This window comes from Osmerus eperlanus, chromosome 25, assembly GCF_963692335.1.
Source record: "Osmerus eperlanus chromosome 25, fOsmEpe2.1, whole genome shotgun sequence".
Taxonomy (NCBI): domain Eukaryota; kingdom Metazoa; phylum Chordata; class Actinopteri; order Osmeriformes; family Osmeridae; genus Osmerus; species Osmerus eperlanus.
The window spans coordinates 5713307-5735201 of record NC_085042.1 but is presented as its reverse complement, the minus strand read 5'-3'; the positions used below and the strand labels follow the sequence as shown (position 1 = coordinate 5735201).

Sequence of the window (21895 nt, the reverse complement as noted above, 5' to 3'; positions counted from 1 at the left end):
AACACGTATTGAAATGGCTGACATTGGTGGCCAATGATGTCTTGGTGCTAGATTATTTTAATATCTATTTATTTTATCCTGCCACGGCACAGCCCATGGGTACTGAATATTCATGTTTCTGCCTCTAAACGTAAGAACGCAGTAGCGCCCTCTGGACTTTCTCCCTGCTAGAGGCTGAAAGAGAGAGAGGGTGGAATGCGAGACAGCGTGCAAGCTGGCAACACATAAGGGTCGACTCGCTCACCATGCAGCGAGTGCAAGCATCGGGAACATTTAACAGCATTTGAGGACAAAACCCGCGTGAACTTCTATCTATTGGCACCTGCATTTTTTTATACGACCAATGGCGGAATGACAAGAGAAACTGTTCTAATAGTTTAGCAATATTCGGATGTATTTCTTCATGAGGACGAATCCTATGACCACAACGCCTTTGAGAAATGTCAAAGCAGTGATAGACGATGCTTCTCAAATACGGGATAGTGCAGTGCTATGTAGGATGGAGCAAGACCGGGAGTAGGGTTTGACCAATTTTCACATCGCCGAGTAGATGTTTTGCAAAAAACAAGATAGAGCGTGTCTGCCGTTGTTTATCGGTAGTGGTAACGACTGTGTTCCTACATGTATGCTTTACAGCAGTGCGTAGCCTTTAAGCATACGGCGTTGCTCATGATCGCAAAGATACTAAGCACCCTCCTTCAACATCCTCGCCAACGTTTTACTTTTTCGTCCAATGCCCAGTGAGAACTACCGCAAATCTGCAAGCCTGTGTCCGTGGTGCTGAAAGGATAGCTCCTGGTGTCGTCCATTCCTTCCAAAGTTGACCCAACGAGAACGTGTGCTTTTAATTTTCTAAGAGGCATTGCTGAAAATGGATTATTATCTGGTTTGACGGAGTCAATCCAGTTATTCTCTTCGGTTTCATGGCTGTGGCACGCAAAATAAAAACTTTGCTTACGGTTAATATATTAGTTTTTGTAGGAATTATATTATTCTCCGTGTACTGCAGAATTCAGGACCGTTCTGAAGAACTTATACCGATCGGGCGAATCTCAGATCAGAGACTGCGAGCCAGGAATGGCAAAGTTTCTAACTTGGTGGACCGACAGTTCATACTCCAGAGGCTTGAACGCCTAGAAGACGTCGTCTACAATCAATTGAATGGTATGGATAACATTCTGGCTAACCGACATGATATAATACCCTCATTTGGCCTATATATAGAAAGAATCTTGTAGCTCGCTTTAAAAAAATAAATGAAAGAAGATTAATTCTCATTTACAACACTGTTTGCCATCAGTTGGATATGACAAGACAACTGATCAGTGAAATGTGTCTCATCGCTTCATCTGTCATTCCGTGCAGTCATCCCGTGTCTTTGTACGAGGCATTGTCTTTGTCTTTTGTCATCTAATGTCCTCTGTAAGTGAGGAATGGAGCCTACAGTAATTACAAGGCCCTTAGAGCTAATTGGGATTCATACTGTACCTGATCTACGCCGCTCTACACAGTGGAGGACACGTGGCCTTCTTTTACGGCTGAATAGTTATATTCCCATTCTTCTTTCTAATGTAGTTAAATTGTGCCGCCCCCTGGCTCCAGCTGTCTGTCAGAAATCTGAAAGAAGATGCAAGAAGATGTTTCTTATAGAATGAAATGCCAGTGTATTTAATTATATAGCTATTAGTGACTGCTATGCGAGGGGGTTGGTTTGTGGAAGCATTCCTAAAATCATTTTAAAAAAGGACTCAAGGTTTGATCTTGGGTTTGACAATCTTGTGAGAGGACCACAAACCAAATCTCCATCACTTAGAGATTGGAAACAGCTTGAGCATTGCAGTGAAACGGTTGGGAATGTTGCATGATTCATCACGAAAGCACAGTACAGCCACAAAACACAACATACCTTCTTCTGTGTGCACCTCTCTCTCTCTCTCTCTCTCTCTCTCTCTCTCTCTCTCTCTCTCTCTCTCTCTCTCTCTCTCTCTCTCTCTCTCTCTCTCTCTCTCTCTCTCTCTCTCTCTCTCTCTCTCTCTCTCTCTCTCTCTCTCTCTCTCTCTCTCTCTCTCTCTCTCTCTCTCTCTCTCTCTCTCTCTCTCTCTCTCTCTCTCTCTCTCTCTCTCGTGTATACCTTTCCTTCTACAGCGTCTCATCGAGCTTGGGGCCCCAGTTATCACCCCAGTTAATGCAAAGAACCCCATCCCAGCATCATCACACGCCAGGGTGATCAGAAAAGCTCTGATTTCACAGCTGCATGTTCCCCAACACTCTCCAATTGGGGCCGTTTTTTTTTATTTGATTGTATTCCTACGCCCCAGTGCTGGCATCATTTGGGGAATGAAAGAGGTCACTCCTTCATATAGAGTTATGTTTTGCATCTGGAGGCGAGGCAGCAGGCACAGCCTCACCAAAAGTAGAATGCGTCCTCTCATTTAAATGCGGGTTACTTTGTGCGAGTCGAGTCTGCTCTGGCCTGTGGTGTAGACAACGGACTGGATTCCAGAAAGTGACTCTTGTTACGACACATACACGCTTCGCCTAGTTCCATACACCCAACCATACAGTCATATCAATTTCTCACCTGTTCTCGATGATCAGAAAACGAGTTTTCTATGGCTAAACCTTTTGCGGCAATATCTATGCCAGCAGATTGCCCTTAGCTATTTTATGAAATTGCCCATATTGTTGTTTGCTGTGTAACAATGACCCTCCTGAAAGGGTTGAGAAAGGACCACATTTGAACTGAAGGACATTTCCCGGTTTACAAAGAAATGCAAAGTAGAGGGAGGTCATGTGATTCCTCACAGCAACAACAACAGTCAAATCTGTTATCGGTCAGGGACTGTTTAGAAGCGATTGACAAGGAGGTTATCAGTTCTCCCTGGATAACCATCTCGGTTCTAAGCTTCTTGTTCACAGGCTTTTGGAACAGAGTTTTCATCTGAGAAGAGTATTAAAACTGACACACCTCTACTGATTTTCACTAGTTTAGATTCAGTAGCCTACAGATTTTCATCTGCGAAGCCCTCTTTGACTTGATTGCTTGTAGAAAGTGCTATACAACCAAAATCGGTTCCGATTTAAAATATGATGACTGGCATTCTTTTCAGTAAAAAAAGAAAGAATGTAACAATGTATAGGGCATAGAGTGTCAGCATACGATATTACGTTGACTTTATGTATTTAAATGGCATTGTGTGTGAGAGTGTATGTTTCATGTATTGTAGCTCTAGCCCCGTTGTAGACAGACGAGTCATCAGGGATGGGGCTCGTGTTTTTTTCCCGGGTGCGTGTGGAGATGATGAAAGGTGGCCCGTGAGATGCAACTGATATGTCGCGACGCCTATATATAAAACCCAATTACAAGAAGAACTCAGCACTGTTTGTATGCGAAGCCTGTATTGGGAAGAAATTATCGAAGAGGAATACAAAACATGATTCTTTCGCTCTGTCTCTCTCCACCCCTGCTGCCCCCCTCTCTCTGTCTTTTTCTCTATCCCCTTCTCCCTCTCTCTCAAAGCCTCAGCCCTACCTTAATGAGTCTCATCAAAGCGTCTGTATAATTTTCAGTCGTGGGTCTCCTGAAAGCTCAGTAGGTTGGGGAAGGGTAAGGGATGGCTCGAGATGAAATGAAATATTTTCAAATAATAAGCTGTAGATGAGGAATGGTCTTCAAAAACCATCTGCAGAAACTGCCTGCCTTAAGCAGTCTGAGTACTGTATTCATTGTCTCATCAGACAACCCGTCGTGATGCAAAAGACTATGATGGAAAACGGAGTAGTTCTCAAACTTGATCTCTAACCTAAGTGTCCCCATTGGCTAGGTCACTTTATCAATAATATCTTTAGATACAACAAATGTCCTACTAAACCTGTAGGATGTCTATTCATGTTCCTTGAATGGAAAGGTAACATTCATGTGTAACCATGGCTTTGCATTTGCAACCTTTCTGTTGCCAATCTTTTTCCATTATTCATCTCCCTTTTCGGTTATTTTAAGGTGCTTTTATAGATGTTTGCCATGGTAGTCCACTTGTGTTGTCATGTCAGCTTGAACCGTTACCGTGGCAGCAGAGTTGACCATGCAGAGATTCTTTGACAATCGTCATCCCTCATGTAACATGGGGGCATCATCCTGGCAACCTCTTGGGCTAGCCTGCCACTGTCCTGCACAGCAAAACCACTTTACCCCGTTGTCAATGTTTTATGCATTTTATACATAGTCTTACATGTAAGCATTTTAGCTTTCATGCAACACAACATAAATGAGTCATTTCCTTCAACAACAGTTCACTCAGTCGCTTCTGAGAAATCAATATTTAGAGCATCTTCTTCACCATTGACACGCACAAACCCACTCTCCTTTTAAATCATTCAAGTGGTCGTCCTTTCATTGGAAACTGTCACATAAAAGGGCAAATCAGACACTTTAAGACAGTTGTTCCATAATTTATCACCATCATAGCTCAAATGCATCATGTCGCACTTCTTAGCAAATGGTTCTGGAGTGGAAATTGGGATTTATGTGTACTTGGACGAACAGGCGGATTGATGCTTGAAGAATGGGAGCCATCTCAGTCCCAGATCTAAGACTCTTCATCTCGTCTACTGTAGCCTGCACCACGACCATCCCAGCTTTGTGCTACTCTACCTTCCTGTGTTTACAATAATGGTGGTGCCAGATGTTAGTCTGTAATTACCTCATTGTGGGATAATTACGGTGTTTTGCTAATGTGCATTTTACAGAAAGAGACCCAGGTAGAGGATATTAGGGCTGAGTATATTCCACTGATACAGTACGGAGATTGCATAGGATAGCATGAAGATGCATGACATTGCATCATTGTCACTCTTATTAATTTCCTTTTTTTATTAATTTATTTTGTTAAGGAAAATATGCAAATATTTATATAGAGTTAAACAGTGTCCGGAAACTCACCTCATAATCTGTGGCTTTACCCCAAACTGTCTATTGTCTTTTGAATTCATCCAGTTAAGCTCAAGCCAAAGACCACTAAGTAATTAACTGAATTAAGTTCAGTCCTTCTTTTGTTGTAATGATGAGTCATTCCTTTTGTGTCACGCCCACAGCAGTGCCCCAATTGAGTTCATGTTTTCCCCTTCCCCTTGTGTTTCCCTGTGTCCTGCCTGTGTGATTATTTACACCTGTGTCTCGTTAATTGTCCCTGTGGAGTTTTCAGTTTGCTCGTTTGTCGTAGTTGGTTTCAGCAGTGTCTAGTTTGGTCCTTGTGTGTATTTATGGTCTTTGTCAGATTGTTGTTGTGTCATGTCTCTGCATGTGCGCACTCCCTCGTGTTTTGTGAGTTTGAAAGAATAAATGCGTTTTGGTTTTTGAATATCCTGCCTGACCTCTCTACTTGCATTTGGGTTCACCTCCTGCACTCACCCCCTGACAATTTAGTGTGCACTTACTCAAAACCAAGATCTGTTTTCTATGGCTGTGAAGTTGTACTTCAGTCATAGCATGGGTAGACAATTTTCTGTTATTAAAACCACAAGAGTTGTAAAGAAACAGATAAATAATGTAAATTAAATACACACGTCTTTGTGGAAAGAAAATCATTATTTTCTTCAAAGCGGGACAACAAAAAGATGATAGGGCAAATTTTCGCCCAATTTGCATGATTAAGTTGTTGCGTTGAAGCTCACTTTCCTCTCAGCACAAAAATGATTCTGCTTCTTGGAGGAAAACAAAACTGATGAGCAACATGAAAAGGTGAATCAGCAGATGTCCAATCACCGTAACAACCGCAAGTGATCCTCCCAAGCTTTGTCAAAGTAAGACTTTCTCGGCGGCTAGTACTGTTGTTCCTGTACACAACAAAAACTGCTCTGAAACCACAACCGGTCCAGTTGTCACCACAGACTGGTTCTGCTTCCTGTTAGCTAACAAAGAGTTGAGAGGGACACGACTTCCAATCATATCAGTACTCTTATTCAGACGAGGCCCATTTGTAATGGAATTATAGCAGAGTATAAACTGAACACCAACGCTGGTAGCAAAACAAAAGGGTTGTCTCAGCAGAGAGAGGGGGGGGGAGGGACCATTTTTGGTCACTTCTTTTGCCAGTAGGCTAACACAGACTGAGCTGAACCAAAATTTGTCCGGAACCTCCCATTCATTTGATATTTCCATAGCGTTTGGCTGACGCATGACTAATCCCTCCCACCGGAGGGGAGCTGCGATTCAGCTCCAGTTACAAATCTCCCAAAATGAGGCCGCTGATTAGCGGGCCTCAACATTTGGAGAGGATACCGCTGTTCCTGCTAGGGCGGTCTGGGAAGGCCAGAGCTCTTCATTGGTATGCCTTGTTTACTTCCCATCTCCCTGTCCATCTGGATGGGAGGGCCTGCATGATTTCACTGTTGAGAGGCCACTCTGCAAGGATGACGGGAATAGCCAAAGATGTCCCCGCAATGTCACTCTGCCAAATTATAATAGCCAGGGGGAGGTTACAGGACCCTCAAGTAGCAAAATAACATAAAAGGCACAGTGTACCAAAGGTAAGAGGAGAAAGTTATACACTGGCACCATCATTAGGATGTAGACTTTGAAGTTGGAATTTTGACAGAACCGCATCAATACTGATCAAAACGCTGGAGTATTTGAGGACCATAGACATGAAAGAGCATGTGTTTGAGCAGGGTGAGACCGGTTGAAAATCTGAGTTGGGATTAATTGCACCGGTATTCCAAATCCTTCTTTCATGTCAGTGACTTGTTAGATTCTGCTAAATTAATGGGGAGTCAGGTGGCTGAGCGGTGAGGGAGTCGGACTAGTAATCCGAAGGTTGCCAGTTCGATTCCCGGTCATGAAATTGACGTTGTGTCCTTGGGCAAGGCACTTCACCCTACTTGCCTCGGGGGGAATGTCCCTGTACTTACTGTAAGTCGCTCTGGATAAGTGCGTCTGCTAAATGACTAAATGTAAATGTAAATTCATGTTGCAGTAGGTTTTTAACAGGGGTGGTTTTAGTCTAAGACCTGTCAGTTACAATGAAGAGGAATGAAGAGTGTGGATGTTCATTCAGGCTTATTATCCTTCTGAGGACTGATAACTGAATGTGTTTCTATATTTAACTAGTTGACCCAAGACACTGCATGGAAAATTGATTATCTATGGGTGATATATTGCTCTTGCAAGTATTCATAATGTAGACCCTATGTCCCAATAATTAGCTTGCACATCTGACACGAATGTGGGCAAAGCTGTGATTCTACGTAATATGTTGGTAGTGATGATCAAAGATTCCTGACTTGATACGAGTCCCACAGTACATGTTTGTAACATTGACATTTTATAACGTTACAAACTGGACTTATTACCAACATGTTCCCCTTCACAGCCCTGCGTGTGTGTGTTTGTGTGCCCTGCGTGTGTGTGTGTGTGCCCTGCGTGTGTGTGTTTGTGTGCCCTGCGTGTGTGTGTGTGTGTGCCCTGCGTGTGTGTGTGTGTGTGCCCTGCTTGTGTGTGTGTGTGCCCTGCGTGTGTGTGTGTGTGCCCTGCGTGTGTGTGTGTGTGCCCTGCGTGTGTGTGCCCTGCGTGTGTGTGTGTGCCCTGCGTGTGTGTGTGTGTGCCCTGCGTGTGTGTGTGTGTGTGCCCTGCGTGTGTGTGTGTGTGCCCTGCGTGTGTGTGTGTGTGCCCTGCGTGTGTGTGTGTGCCCTGCGTGTGTGTGTGTGTGCCCTGCGTGTGTGTGTGTGTGCCCTGCGTGTGTGTGTGTCGGGCTGTTGTCAGAGGAGTTGTCTGAAGAGCCGTGTTCAGGCTGGCGGCTGCAGCTCGTCTGGAGACAGAGTGTGATGATGCCCTACTGTAAAGCCCCGCCGAGTCTAAGAGCTGCCATGAGACTCCGACCCGCAAACCATGAATGTCAATGAGCTGTCTGTCTTTATGAGCCTTCCTTCACCAACATCTACTTGTTCTCTCTCTCTCTCTCTCTCTGTGTGTGTGTGTGTGTGTGTACCAGGCCTAGCTAAGCCCATCGGGCTGGTGGAGGGGCCTGGGGGTCTGGGCCAGGGAGGAGCAGCGGCTACTCTGGGGATGGACAGCCATGACAAAGAGGAAAGGTATGAGGAGTATGGCTACAACGCCCACCTCAGCGACCGCATCTCCCTGGACAGAAGAATCCCAGACTACAGGCCCAAAAAGTAGGTTGATCCGTTTTTTCCCCACCCCCTCTCCTCCTCCTCCTCCTCCTCCTCCTCCGTGTCCACCTCCTAATTCTCCTCCCTCCTTCTCCTCCTCCTCTATGTCCTCCTAATTCTCCTCCTCCTCCTCTGCCTCCGGCTACCTACTCCTTCTCTCCCTCCCTCGCCTCGTCCTTCCTCCTCCCCTCCAGCAGACTCCAGTTTGCGCAGGCATCCATGGCAGCTGGAGGTGCAAACGAGGCCATGGCATCACACAAAAGGAAATTGCTGAAGACACGTGTAATCTGAACATGAAAGGACGTTGTCCACGGCCACTGAGAAGATGCTGATAGTTGGGGATAGTTAATAATGCAATAAAGAGAAAGTCCGGCAGTATTTTCATGAAAGAGGGCATGGAGACGTGAATATTAATGGTCTTTTTAAGTGAATTTTATATTTAGAATGTTGGACTATATCTCCCATACAATGAGTGTAAGGGGAATAACAAGGGTTGCCTCCAGCATTTAGATCACAGTGTCTGAGAAAAAAAAACAGACTGAAAGATAGAGACGCTGAGAGGAAATCTGCCGGCCGGAGACTTCTGTCGGCTTATTGGGGTAACAATCCAATTCACCCGCACGTCTTTGTACTCTGCCTTCTTTATGCTGTGAAAAATAGACGTGCAGAAAGGGAGTAAAATGAGTCAAAGAGGGGAAAAAAGGGCATTAATTATTAACTGAAAGTGTCCTCGCAAAAAAAGGGATTTGGGGAAATGACTCGTTCTGACGCGATTGATTCCACAGGTAGGCTACGTATGTTTTGGTGACTTCTCCGTGAAGGATGTTTGTCTGTTCAGTCATGTGTGTTTGACACTATTCTCACAGCAGACTAGACATGTGTCACCCATGGCCTGTGGCCTGAATGCTAAATCCACAATTGGAATCTTTGCACCCAGGTTCTATTTCAGATAAAGACCATTGTTACCGCTTCTGTCAACATTTGCTCACTGAGCTGTGTCTTCCATGTAAACAAGTCATTTCAAACAGAACAAAAAACCCTCCATGAAATAGTTTCAAATCACACAGTGCATGTACACTAGACACAATGGGAAATGAAGATGGATTCCTCCACGTTTCATGTAAACAAAGGAAATCAATATGCTGAATAGAACAATGTACTGTAGCTAAGCCTGTCTCCCTGTGTGTTTCACTAAGATTCGGTTGAAACAAGAACTACGCAGTCCATTCATGTCCAGTGATATTGATGATGTAACAGATAAGACATTTATAGCAGAGAGTTAATGAGGCTAATTTCTCAATGCAGGAATAGAAGTCCTATCGCAGTCATCGTGTGGGGGTGGTTTGGCATTGCAGTTTAAATAAAACTATGTTTCAATACAAGTGCATGGACTCAATACCCCCCTGTCTAATGGTCTCTTAATTGCAAAGGAGTCTTTGAGCAGAGGTCTTTGATGGCTTCAGGGATACATAATCTGCACATTTCCACCACTCATTCTCTCAAATCAAATCAAATGTATTTGTATAGCCCTTTTTACACGCAAGCATGTCACAGAGGGCTTCACATATGCCCATAGAACTGCCCCTCAACCAACCTAAACCCTCAAGGAAGACAAGGAAAAACTCCCAAAAAATTCTCAACAGGAGAAAAAAAAAATGGAAGAAACCTTGGGAGGAGCAATTCAGAGAGGGATCCCCTCCTCCAGAGACGGTTGGTGGGAGAGAGGAGCAGAACACAGGCTAAACATAGTCATACAGTGTCGATGGGTTTTTAAAACACCAAAATCCATTATTCAACTTTATAGATGTAGGACAGGACCGGGAGACTCGCGACCAGGTCCAGCGTTGGCTGACCGACGACCAGGCAGGTGCTGACAACTCAAACCCCCCACACCACAAGGGATGTGTGTGGGGGGGGACAGAGAGAGGAGAGCAGGGATTAGAAAATGCCAGGAGCAGCTAACAGTTACAGTCATAATAGAATGAGATCCCCACCGGTCAAGTGTGGACTGGTGCAGCAATTTAACAGAGCAAAAAAGGGGAATTTGATGCAACCCCACACACCAAGACAGCAACAGCCCCCCTCATTTGGAACATGAAATCTGTTCCAGGGGAAGAGAACTCTAAAATAAGTTATACTTAAAGAATAAGGATGGAAACAACCCGTCCCCCGTTGCCTCCAACTAGTAACATACTTACCTTTAACAGTCGTAGAATTGACTAAACAATAACGTTTTTAACCTAATTTTAAACGTCGAAACAGTATCAGACTCCCTAATTGAGACGGGTAGTTTATTCCAGAGAAGAGGCGCTCTATATGAGAACGCCCTACCTCCAGCTGTTTTTTTCTTAATTTTGGGAACCACCAGATAGCCGGCATCTTGAGATCTAAGTGTCCTTGCGGGGCAATAGGGTGCAAGGAGACCGGAGAGGTACAGTGGTGCCAATCCATGCAGAGATTTGTAGGTTAGTAGTAGAACTTTGAAGTCAGCTCTGGCTTGGATAGGGAGCCAGTGTAGAGAGACAAGAGTAGATGTTATGTGATCAAACTTTCTTGTTCTGGTCAATAGTCTAGCAGCAGCATTTTGCACCCGCTGTAAATTTTTTAGGTGGGTAATTGGGAGGCCAGAGAACAACACATTGCAATAGTCCAATCGGGACGTAACAAATGCATGTATTAGTTTTTCGGCATCATCCTTTGAGAGAAATTTTCGTATTTTGGCAATATTACGTAGATGGAAAAATGCAGTTCTAGTAATTTGCTTAATATGGTACTCAAACGAAAGGTCTGGGTCCATTGTGACTCCTAAATTTTTTACTAGCTGGCTTTGAGAGACTTTGACGCCGTCTAGGTCTAAGGTCAGATTGGAAAAATTATTTCTATATTTTTTAGGACCGAAAATTTGAACCTCGGTTTTATCCGAATTTAGAAGAAGGAAATTTGCAGTCATCCAAGCTCTCAACCTAGAAACACATTTTTCCATAGCATGTGGAAATTCTCCAGACTTTATAGACATATATAGCTGAGTATCATCTGCATAACAGTGAAAACAGTCTCTCATTGCCTGTCCTCTGGTTATGATATTGATTTCCTCTTTTGCATGTAGTTTCCCGTTGCCCCACCGCCAACCTGTTCCTTGTAATTGCATCCACTACTGGTTCCCGGTACAATTGGGATTTGTCAAGAGACCCTTTTTGAGAATAAAACCTGTTATCCTTGCTCACTGTCTGCTCAGCAGGTCTTTATGTTCCCAGTCACCTCTAGTGGTGACATTTAAATCTTAGATCTGGAGGATATCAAGTAGAGGCTTTATAATCATGACCGGCGGGCAGTTGAAACCAGCCTGTCCTTGGGTACTCCACTCCAACAACAATGGCCGGGTTTCCCAGATTCGTTAAGAAGCTCTTAACGCTAAGAGCTTCTTAGGAACGTTCTAAGAACGCTCCTAAGAAGCTCATAGCGTTAAGAGCTTCTTAGGAGCGTTCTTAGAACGTTCCTAAGAACGTTCTTAAACCTTCATCTCTTAAACCTCAGATACCACAGAATGGGATCTCGAGGTCATAATGGCGCCCGTTTATAAGTAAAAGCCTTTGTCGCAAATTGTTGCTCCACCAACAGTCATTCGGTTTATCTCCTCAACCGGGCAGCGAAATGACAAGGCAAACGATTGTCTTTTGGAGACGAGCGTTCTCTATTGAAAAGTTGCTTTCCACATATCTGGTGCCGTGCAGGTTATCGAAGGTTAATGTGAAATTTCACCGCGAATAAGAGAGCTGGGAAAAGCCGACAGGCTGTCGGGCTGAGGCATGCAGGCAGGCTGTGTAAAGGGGGAGAGGGCGGGGGGGAGTGATGGGAATACGTCTTAATCTAGCACTCTGTTTCTGTCAAAGCTCGTTCCAGGTCAAATTATGAGAGCTCGCCAGTGAGCGCGGTCCTATTACAAACAGATGAGTCGATTGCTCATCCTGTTATGGTCTACAAGCCTCCCTTGGTCCTGCAGACAGGTACAAATTTAAGGTTGAGCGATGTCTTAAATTGGATTCCGTAACTAGGCCAAAGGAACTACAATATCACTTTTCAAATCTCGACGCAGAGTAGTCGACGCAGACGTGAAGCCCAAGTGAAGAAGTGAAGGTGACCATCTAGAACCTTCTGACTTAGATGAGGCGTTACTATGGTAATATCCATTAAACATTCCCCGGCCATGAAATATTCGTCGCATAGAAGACAAAAGATATTTCATTCTGTTTAGGATGAATGTCATTCCATTGCTCTGACTCTACAAAGGAAAGCCATTGCATTGCACAAAAAAATTGTGCTATACCCACTGCCAGATGTAACATTGTGTTTCTAAGGCTCGAATGGTTGATTGAATGAGGCAGTGGAACAGTTAATTAAAATTAATTCTTCCCAGAAAATGAGACAAGGCCAATGAGTTTTCGGCTGACAAAATATCCACTTGTGTCAATTTTTCTTTTCATATATTAACACCATACGAGGGTTTAAATACAGTTTATGTAACATGTATAAATAAATAAATGTACCGTATTTTACAGTGTGTATATATATATATATATGTATGTGTAGTCTCAATTCTTCACCATGTCAACTAGTTTCTTTTCTCATTCAGTAGTGGTAAGGATGACCATTGTTATTGTACAGTATAGGCAACAGGACTGTACAGAGTTTCAGCTTAGACCATATAGTGTATTGGTGTATTGTAAAGCACAGCCTGTTGTTTCCCCGACACCTGTTCACACTGTACAGTGTTTCCCCTTCCATCATATTAGGGGGGCGCCCCGCCCCCCCAACGGCACCCCCCGCCCCCCCTGGAAGGTCAAGTTAATAAAAAAAACATTTTTTATAATTTTATTTTTTATAATTTTATTTTTTTTATATAGCGCCATATCACAAAATAAGTCATTTAAGCTTACCATTCCTATAAAACAGGTCTCTAACTTGCTCTTTTATTAAACAAACTAAATGGCCTTCTGTTATTTATCTTATTTACCCGACGGCATGGGGCATTTCTGTCTCTACATGGTCAGGTGACCATGTCTCTACATGGTCGCCAACCCCCCCCCAAAATGTAAACCTATAGGGGAAACACTGCTGTACCTGTTCACAGAATACTGTAAAGAATACTAGACTGACTCCATTTCCTCTGAGCTTTCAGCAGAGAGAAACTCTCTATTTCACTGTCAATGTCTTTTATGTCAGGTCCTATTTCTGTGAGGTTGTAAGAACGGCCAACACAAGCCAAGCCCACAAGTCTCAGGAGCATGGAGACATTAGTGGAGCGCCGACTGCACACACACACACTCCCTGAAACACACACACACAAATGTACACACAGAAATGTACACACACTTCCCCCCCACAAGCGCCAGTGGGCGTAGAGGATGTAGCATCATGCTGGGTGCCATCTGCTGCCTCTGTGTCCCTCCACTATGACCCTACTGTCACCGTGGCCTCTCAACAGTGACTCGGCCGAGCTGAGATCAGACGTGGTCACACGCAAAAGTGTGTGACCACGTCTGATCTCAGCTCGGCCCTGCCAGCACAAGTGAAACAGGCCACACCAGGTCTGGACTGGGACTGAAAAACAACCCTGGACTTTGAAACGCAGACCGGCCCACGGCCGTGTATTATTATTATATATTTTTTTTTTGCATATGCCGTGGCGCCTTTGACCAGACGTTCGGGAAATCTCCCGACTCTCCCGACGGCCAGTCCGACCCTGCCCCACACCAAGCCAGACAATCCTGTTATCTCCTCAGATGAGCACAGTTGTGCACCGTCCAATACTGAGCTGGAGCAAGATGCCTATTCCAAGACTTGCCTTCTTTGAAAGAAAAGGCAAAGGTGCAGAATACATTTCTGCCGGTTTTAAACCTTATATGGGTAAAATATTTTGTCAAATTGAAACACAGTTGTTAGGATTGACACCTAATTGACATTACCAAATAATCTGATTCAGTGCAGAATACAAGAAACAGGAGAAGAGAAAAGTGACAATAGGGGAGTAATTTAATTTAGTTGTCATTGCGGCAGTGACTTTGAGCGTTGGGGAATGCTTGAGAAAACATCATGTGAGCTGGAGGTTGCTATAGGAATCATGCAGCTACAGTGTGACCAAAAGCTGCCATCTTTAAACCTGTGCTCCAGTGAATGGGAAGGGGGGAGGGTCCAATCACGCAGACTGGAAGAACAACATTACCAGCGTTATGTAAAATATGTTGCTTGTGCTTATGTAGCTTCACAGCACACAATCTGAGTCTGATTTTGTGTGCAGGAGCGTGTGTAAGTGTGTGCATGCATGTGTGTGTGTATGCGTGCGTGTGCACGTGTGATTGTGTGTGTGTGTGTCCGCTGGTGCATTTGCATGTGCTGTTCAATCCATTAACTGGGTCATTGAAAATGGCAACATGAAATCGGATTCCAATCACTGCTGCACAGATGCTGTTACCATGGCGTCCATAGTAGAAAAAGACCCGTAATCATTGGCACCAGAACGCTGCCATTTAAGAGGGCGAAGAGGGGGTGGGGGTCTCCCTCCAGAGAGAGCCACTGGGCTGAGGAGAATGAGGATGGAGGAGAGATACAGAGGAGAGGAGAGGGAACAGAGAGGGGAGACAAAAGAGAAAGAGGCGTAGTGAGAGATCAGAGGCAGAGGAGGAGAGACAGGAGATAGAAGCAGAGGAGGAGAGAGGGGAGATCAGAGGCAGAGGAGGAGAGACAGGAGATCAGACGCAGAGGAGGAGAGAGAGGAGATAGAGGCAGAGGAGGAGAGACAGGAGATAGAGGCAGAGGAGGAGAGAGGGGAGATCAGAGGCAGAGGAGGAGAGAGGAGATCAGAGGCGGAGAGACATGAGATCAGAGGCAGAGGAGGAGAGAGAGGAGATAGAGGCAGAGGAGGAAAGAGAGGAGATAGAGGCAGAGGAGGAGCGACAGAAAATCAGAGGCAGAGGACGAGAGAGAGGAGATAGAGGCAGAGGAGGAGAGAGGGGAGATCAGAGGCAGAGGATGAGAGACAGGAGATAGAGGCAGATGAGGAAAGAGAGGAGATAGAGGCAGAGGAGGAGAGAGGAGATCAGAGGCGGAGAGACAGGAGATCAGAGGCAGAGGAGGAGAGAGAGGAGATAGAGGCAGATGAGGAAAGAGAGGAGATAGAGGCAGAGGAGGAGAGACAGGAGATCAGAGGCAGAGGAGGAGAGAGAGGAGATCAGAGGCAGAGGAGGAGAGAGAGGAGATAGAGGCAGATGAGGAAAGAGAGGAGATAGAGGCAGAGGAGGAGAGACAGGAGATCAGAGGCAGAGGAGGAGAGAGAGGAGATCAGAGGCAGAGGAGGAGAGAGAGGAGATAGAGGCAGAGGAGGAAAGAGAGGAGATAGAGGCAGAGGAGGAGAGAGAGGAGATCAGAGGCAGAGGAGGAGACAGGAAATGGAGGCAGAGGAGGAAAGAGAACCGTCCTGGAATCTTTCCCACCCTTGGTCTTCATGCCTCATCTGTCGGTTGCCTCTGTCACCTCCAGCTAACACACACTCTGCCGGCTGCATGCTGCTGCCCAGGATCACACAGTGCCGCTACGACTCCGCAAACACAAGTTCTTTTTCTTTTTCTCTTTGAACTGTAGTAGATGAGTAAGGTTTTCACACACCATCCACTCACTGTGCAGACACCTTTTATAATATACAAAAAAGTGTTATTGTTATGTACACCTAGACAGACATCACGTCATATTTAACCCTTGTGTTATCTTCGGGTCATTCCGACCCATCAGTCATTGTGACCCACCGTCGTATTGCGACAAATTTACCTCATACAAAAACAAAGTGAAGCATTTTCTTTTAACTGATGGGCTGTCTCAGACCCCCCACATTGCAAAGGTTAAAAGAAAATTATTTTTATTTGTTTTTGTATTGGGTAAAATTGGGTAAACACAACAATGGTTCGTTATGAACCTTTGGGTCATGTGACCCGAAGGCAGCACAAGGGTTAATGTAGTGTGTCGGGTTTAATTTGGAACCAAACAAACAAGGTGATTGATCACTTTGACTGAATGGCAGAACTAATTTTGAGAACCATTCAATCGCTCCACCATTGTTCTTAACGCCTGCCTTTTTTCCTCTCCTCCTTTCCCCCCTCAGATGCAAGCAGTTGACCTATCAAGAGGATCTCCCTCAGATTGCGGTTGTGTTCATCTTTGTGAACGAGGCTCTCTCGGTCATCCTGCGGTCGGTGCACAGCGTGGTCAACCGCACCCCAGCCCACCTCCTCAAGGAAATCATCCTGGTAGATGACAACAGTGACAATGGTGAGACATATAAAATAATAATAAAAACTCCCCCCTACTTAGACCTTTACGGCCTGGTTACGTTCTCCTGTATTCTACCTCCACCAGCCCCTGACCCCCCGCTGCATCATTGTCTAAGTGTGAAGGGCTGCAAAGTGAGAAACGCTTCACGTGATTGTGGAGGAGGTTAGTCTGTCACACGTGGCAACGTGTCAGATCAGCTTAACCTGATTACCAGGGCTCTTTAACGTGAGACAAAGATTTCTGCACACATAAACAGTCTGTGTGCGTGAGTGCGTACCCCAACGCGAGCTCAGCGCCACGACGAAGGTACCAGTCACAAGGAGGAAAGAGAGAGGTGTTGGAGATTATCGAGCCCTCTAGGGCCGGCTCTTCAACATGGTCACACCTTTATAAATAGCAACTGGAAAAAAAGGTGGAGGATCTGCTCCGTCCTCTGCCGAGACTCTGCGTACACAATCTCCACGGTAACGCAGGACGACGCCAATGGAGAATTCAGGGAAGCTTCCACACCTGCATGGCCTGTGGCGTCCAAGCCTCCTTTTCCCAGAAGCCCGTCTGGTTCAGACGGGGGGGACGATGAACTAGATTCCGGCTGACACTTGGCCCTCCATCATTTGGCACAGGGGCCTGGGCCTAGCAAATCAACCCCCCCCCTCCCCCTCCTCCGCTGGCGGAGAACAGAGGCGCATAAATAACATACTGAAAGGGGGCCGGGTGAGAGTCAACATTGGCACGCTCCCTCTCCCTGTAGAGGGGCTTAAATAGGCAACTATTTAGAGCCAATGAGGAGGCAAAAATGGCAGCAGTTTGCCTGCACAGCAGAAGCCGCCCCCTCGTCCACCACGCCCCCCCCCCCCTTTTTTTCTCTCTCTCAGGAGGCTTGTGATTGGGTGACGGTAATTTGTGCGGATGCGTCTTCCGGCTCCTCGTACTGATATTACACTATTAACATGCAGGCTTGACCTTTTCTGGCTGGCTATGGCCGTCTCTTCTCATTTGGGGCGAGGCTGTGTGACATGACTGGAGGTAGGGGCGAGGATCACTCGTGAATAATGAATCCCCCCTCTGAGGAAGCATGTTGGCCTTGTCTCCGTGACACATATCCTTCGCTGGGACCCGGAGTGACATTTATTGGTGGTTGAGAGGTTTATTTTCAGAGGCTCCGCGGAGGGAGCCTGGCAGGATTCATGCCGTCCTTGATGAGCTTCTGCTCGGTGTATCGTGTTGCAGTTGCAGCCCCGGCCACTGGGGGTACGCAGGAACGCCACAAGGAAATGCTCAATGGTCCTTTCGAATTCAGTACTGTGTCATGCTGTTAGCATGAGCTAACGATTCATGTAACGACAATTGGATCTATTAAACAGAGGCCATATTGAACACAGTGAAGATGCTGTAGAGAACTTGATCATTACTGGTCATTAAATATAACCACTCTCATTTAAACTCCTATTTTTTCAGTCTGGAGCCCTGCTGTACATATCTAACGGATAGAAGAAACTATCGAGTCATAACGACAATACCAATGTACCCGGTCTTCATTCAATGTTCTTGCACCTTCCGCGGGCCATAACGTGCACATAACATAGCAACTCAGGTGTATTTTAATTGGATAACATTAAACATTAAACTGCACTGGTAACAGGAGCAAATTTACATAAGAATTGTCTTCAAACTTGATTAAATGTAATGTAAGGTCACTTCCTCTCCTCACTCACCCAGTTTGAGTTCCCACAGTCCCCATCCTCACACTTGGATTCTATAGCTCCGTACCGCATATGCCCAACACAGCAAAATGTCATATTCATAGTATGATGGATAGTTATTTATTCTTTTCAGTGTTGCACTGCCAATCCAATAAAACGAATTCCTTGGTCCATAATTCCCTGGCACAGTTGCTTTCCAACTTTCTATTTGTTTGCAGAGGATCAGAGGGAAGCCACACCCATCTCTTCCTTGCGCAGGCCACACAATTACTGCACTCTGTTGGGTTTCATCATTTTTTAGCTGCCTCAGTGTGTCCACAGTTCCCTGTCTGCTCACAAATCATACCCAGACACCTTAACCCCAGATGCCTCAATGCAAAGACGCCCGGTACACAGAGACACCTTACCTGGATCTGGAATATACCCGGTTGAATAATGTAGCCTGTAAGTTTGCTTGAGAAATAGGGGGTTCTTTCTCCCAACTCTCTTACTTTGTGAATAACTTAGAGTCTGACTTGAACTCAGAACTCTGACTCCACTCCGAAAGCCAACATGTACTGTGTTAGAAATGCACAGATTCAGGCGTTGTTTTTCTTCTTGGAGTAGATTAATGGCTGAAAGCCCTTTGTCGGGTCCCGGCAATGATGTAGTTCTGAAGCTGCACTTGCTTGGAAAGTGCCATTGTTCTCCCCCCACATTCAAAAGTAGAGCACTTAGCATCCTGGAGGGAACAACGTCAAAATATCATCCATCCTCCACACATGGAAACTCATGGAACTCGTTGTTTACAGCTAACGGTGTGTTTTCTGTAAATAAAGCGAGAAGCCTCATTCTTGAGTTTAAAAAAGAGAAAATCTTTACGGTGCAGAATGAATAAGGTCAGCCGTGTTCTGCGCCACATGGCCCAGTTGGAAATCATTTGATATGTCGTAACAGGTCTTTGTTGTTGTTTTCTGTTCGATTTTACTTTCTGTTTGCTTCACCATTGATTCCTTTTTTTTTTCTTTTTTTTTTTACAGTTGATCTGAAGTTCAACCTAGAACAGTATGTGAACAAGCGCTACCCAGGCCTGGTTAAGATCGTGCGGAACAGTAAGAGAGAGGGCCTCATCAGAGCCAGGATCCACGGCTGGAACGCGGCCACGGCGGCAGTTGTGGGGTTTTTCGACGCTCATGTGGAGTTCAACACTGCCTGGTGAGTACGGCTCCGATCGGTTTTAACAAGATGCCCTATCTCTCCTTTTCGCTTGGTGGTGGTTCCTCTTTTGCATGGATTGGGAGTAGATTCATCATTATCCATGACACATGCTCGTTTGTGTAAAACAGTTTAATAAAGTGCCAGCCGTGCAGTGCATGGACATAACAACCTTAGACGGCACATTTCGGCGTGGAAATGACCCCCGCCTCCCTCAATTCCCAGCCTTCCCTGGGGCTCCACTGCTGGTCTACTACTCTTTAACTGTGAATGATAATCAGTCTAGGAGAGACATTGTGGTTGAGATTACACTCGCTGGTTACCGGCATCCCACATCAACATAAGCCAATTCCAAACACGGTTGTTTGCTGAAAGACAATTAAAGTCGCGAAAAAGTCTAATGTTGTGTTTGCCACATTGTTTTCCCTCAGGCTGCGAGCTTCTAAGCGTTATGAAATTACTTTGGGGGGTCTCAGCCCAATGTCTGTCTGACACTCACATTTACCACCAAACAAATCACTCAGGCACTTGTAATTGGCACCTAATTTGAGGCTGTCATTCTGTCAGCTTTTGAAGACGGAGGGTTCTTCGTTCCTTGCCTGGTCGAGGGGGAGGAGGGGGGAGAGGGTGGTGGGGGGAGGGGGGGTTAGAGAAACATTTGGATTATAAATTGTCTCACTGCCTAGCTCAACCACCTACAGGGCTTTGCCACGGCATCAGGCTTAGCACCAACACAGACTTTTACTGAAATATGATTACTATTGTGACTTATAGTGGCAACAGATAGGGTTTTTCAAGAACCTACTGAATACACTGATGGACGGGACATGACTGGACCAGATGACATCAAGATCAAAGCTGTAAAGGTCTCTGCCCCTTGTTTGTAAAATGCAAGGTCATGCCTAAAAAATGTGAACACGGGTAGTCCGTTTGAATCAGATTGGACAGTTTTTTTTACTTGTCCCTTTGACTCCTTATGCCTCACGTACAGTTTTCTAGATCCTCCCTCAGGGGGGGTCGTTAGTTGGGCCTAATGGGCACTTCAAACCCAGACTCTGCCACAGCCTACTCCACTGAGGGGCAGGGAAGTATCCGGACGGGGGTAGCTGATGATAATTGATACCTTGGTGGTTCCCTCATCTGTGCCTCCATCTGTTCCTTTTCAAATATGGACGTGCTTTCTGCCCCCTCGACAACCCCTTCAGCGCTGTGGAAAGTGCTCTCTTTTAGATGTTTCCCCCACCCCCCCTCCACACACCCTACTCCCTTCCTGTTTTACATGCCACTTTCTCTCCGCATTTCCTTTCGAGTTGATTTACCTGTCGCCGTGAGTCACGCACTCATCACAGGCCTTCCTGCATAACCCGGCTCCTTTGTTCAGCGCAGCCTCGCGCTTGTTTTACATCAGGGCGCATTTGGAAGATCCACGAGCGGAAACTCCTCCCGTGGTGTTCCGTCCTCACGACTCCCTCAGAGTAGGCGGCAGGAATATTAAGACATGGCCGAGGGAAAGCTCCTTGACGCCACAACGTTTGGTGTTCGGTTTTCGGTGTCGTGTTGGCGCGGGCGTGAGTTTGTTTAAGCCTGTGCATGTGCACGCTTTGGTTATGCAGCGCTTTTATTGAGATAGCCTAGTTCTGCAGTGTAGCCCAAGGTGCAGGTATACTGTATGCCCATTTGTTACAGTAAGTGAGGCAACCCATCCATCCTCATACGATTATGCACTATGGCACATACACTGATAAGTGAGATGGATGGTTTCTCTGGAGGGAGTCACGAGGCCCACACAAACGACCTTGGGGGAACTGTCAGAGCATGCAGGATGCCAGGACTCTGAGCCAGGAAGAGCAAGCCTACGTCTGATATCACGTGTATTGAGTTGGCATTGTTTTCCTCAGCGTATATATCACCGGAAATATGGAATGAAATTATCCTCTTTTGGACCATGTTTTGATATTTCTGTTGAGCATGTTATACATTGAGAGTCTTGTAATCGTTTTAACCAAGAGTTTTGCATCTGGGGAACAGCTGGGTTGAATTGTAATGATTTTAATTAGAATTTGTTTAGCATATAAATGTACTCAATCCATTATCTCTTAAGGCAGCATGCATCCTTACAAATCCCATGAAAAGGTGCATCCATTCACTGTGGCTAGAGCCACAGCGGTGCTAAGCTACATTACAATATCTCTGTTCTGAGAAGAAGCACGTGAAATGGAAGGATGCAGTAATGAACACCTATGCCTCTTGAACTGAGGTCCCAACAGGAAGACCTGGAGATAAACTGATATTTATTTGGTTTAGAAATCAACACCATTGCTGTGTCCGGTTATTCATGATTAATGATGATCATTAGCAGAGTGCTTGTTACATTTGTGTGGGATGATAAGTGTCCATCTATCCACAAGGGCTAGTGAAATACACAATGGCTCAGAATGTCAGTTCATTGATAACTCCAACACACCTTCAACTAACACTTTTACACTGGTAGAGGAAACAAGCTCCCCAAACAATTA

General features: G+C 45.4%; 1 protein-coding gene across 1 annotated transcript in view; it reads left to right on the top strand.

Annotated features, from left to right (window-relative positions):
• Nucleotides 1–206: 206 nt before the first annotated feature.
• Nucleotides 207–21895, top strand: part of galnt9 (polypeptide N-acetylgalactosaminyltransferase 9) — a 46826-nt gene continuing 25137 nt past the window's right edge. The window contains exons 1-4 of the mRNA XM_062451744.1: nucleotides 207–1164; nucleotides 7986–8166; nucleotides 16313–16479; nucleotides 19205–19379. Of these exons, the coding sequence (XP_062307728.1) occupies nucleotides 924–1164; nucleotides 7986–8166; nucleotides 16313–16479; nucleotides 19205–19379 (764 nt within the window). The 5' untranslated portion in view covers nucleotides 207–923. The remainder of the gene's footprint in view (nucleotides 1165–7985; nucleotides 8167–16312; nucleotides 16480–19204; nucleotides 19380–21895) is intronic.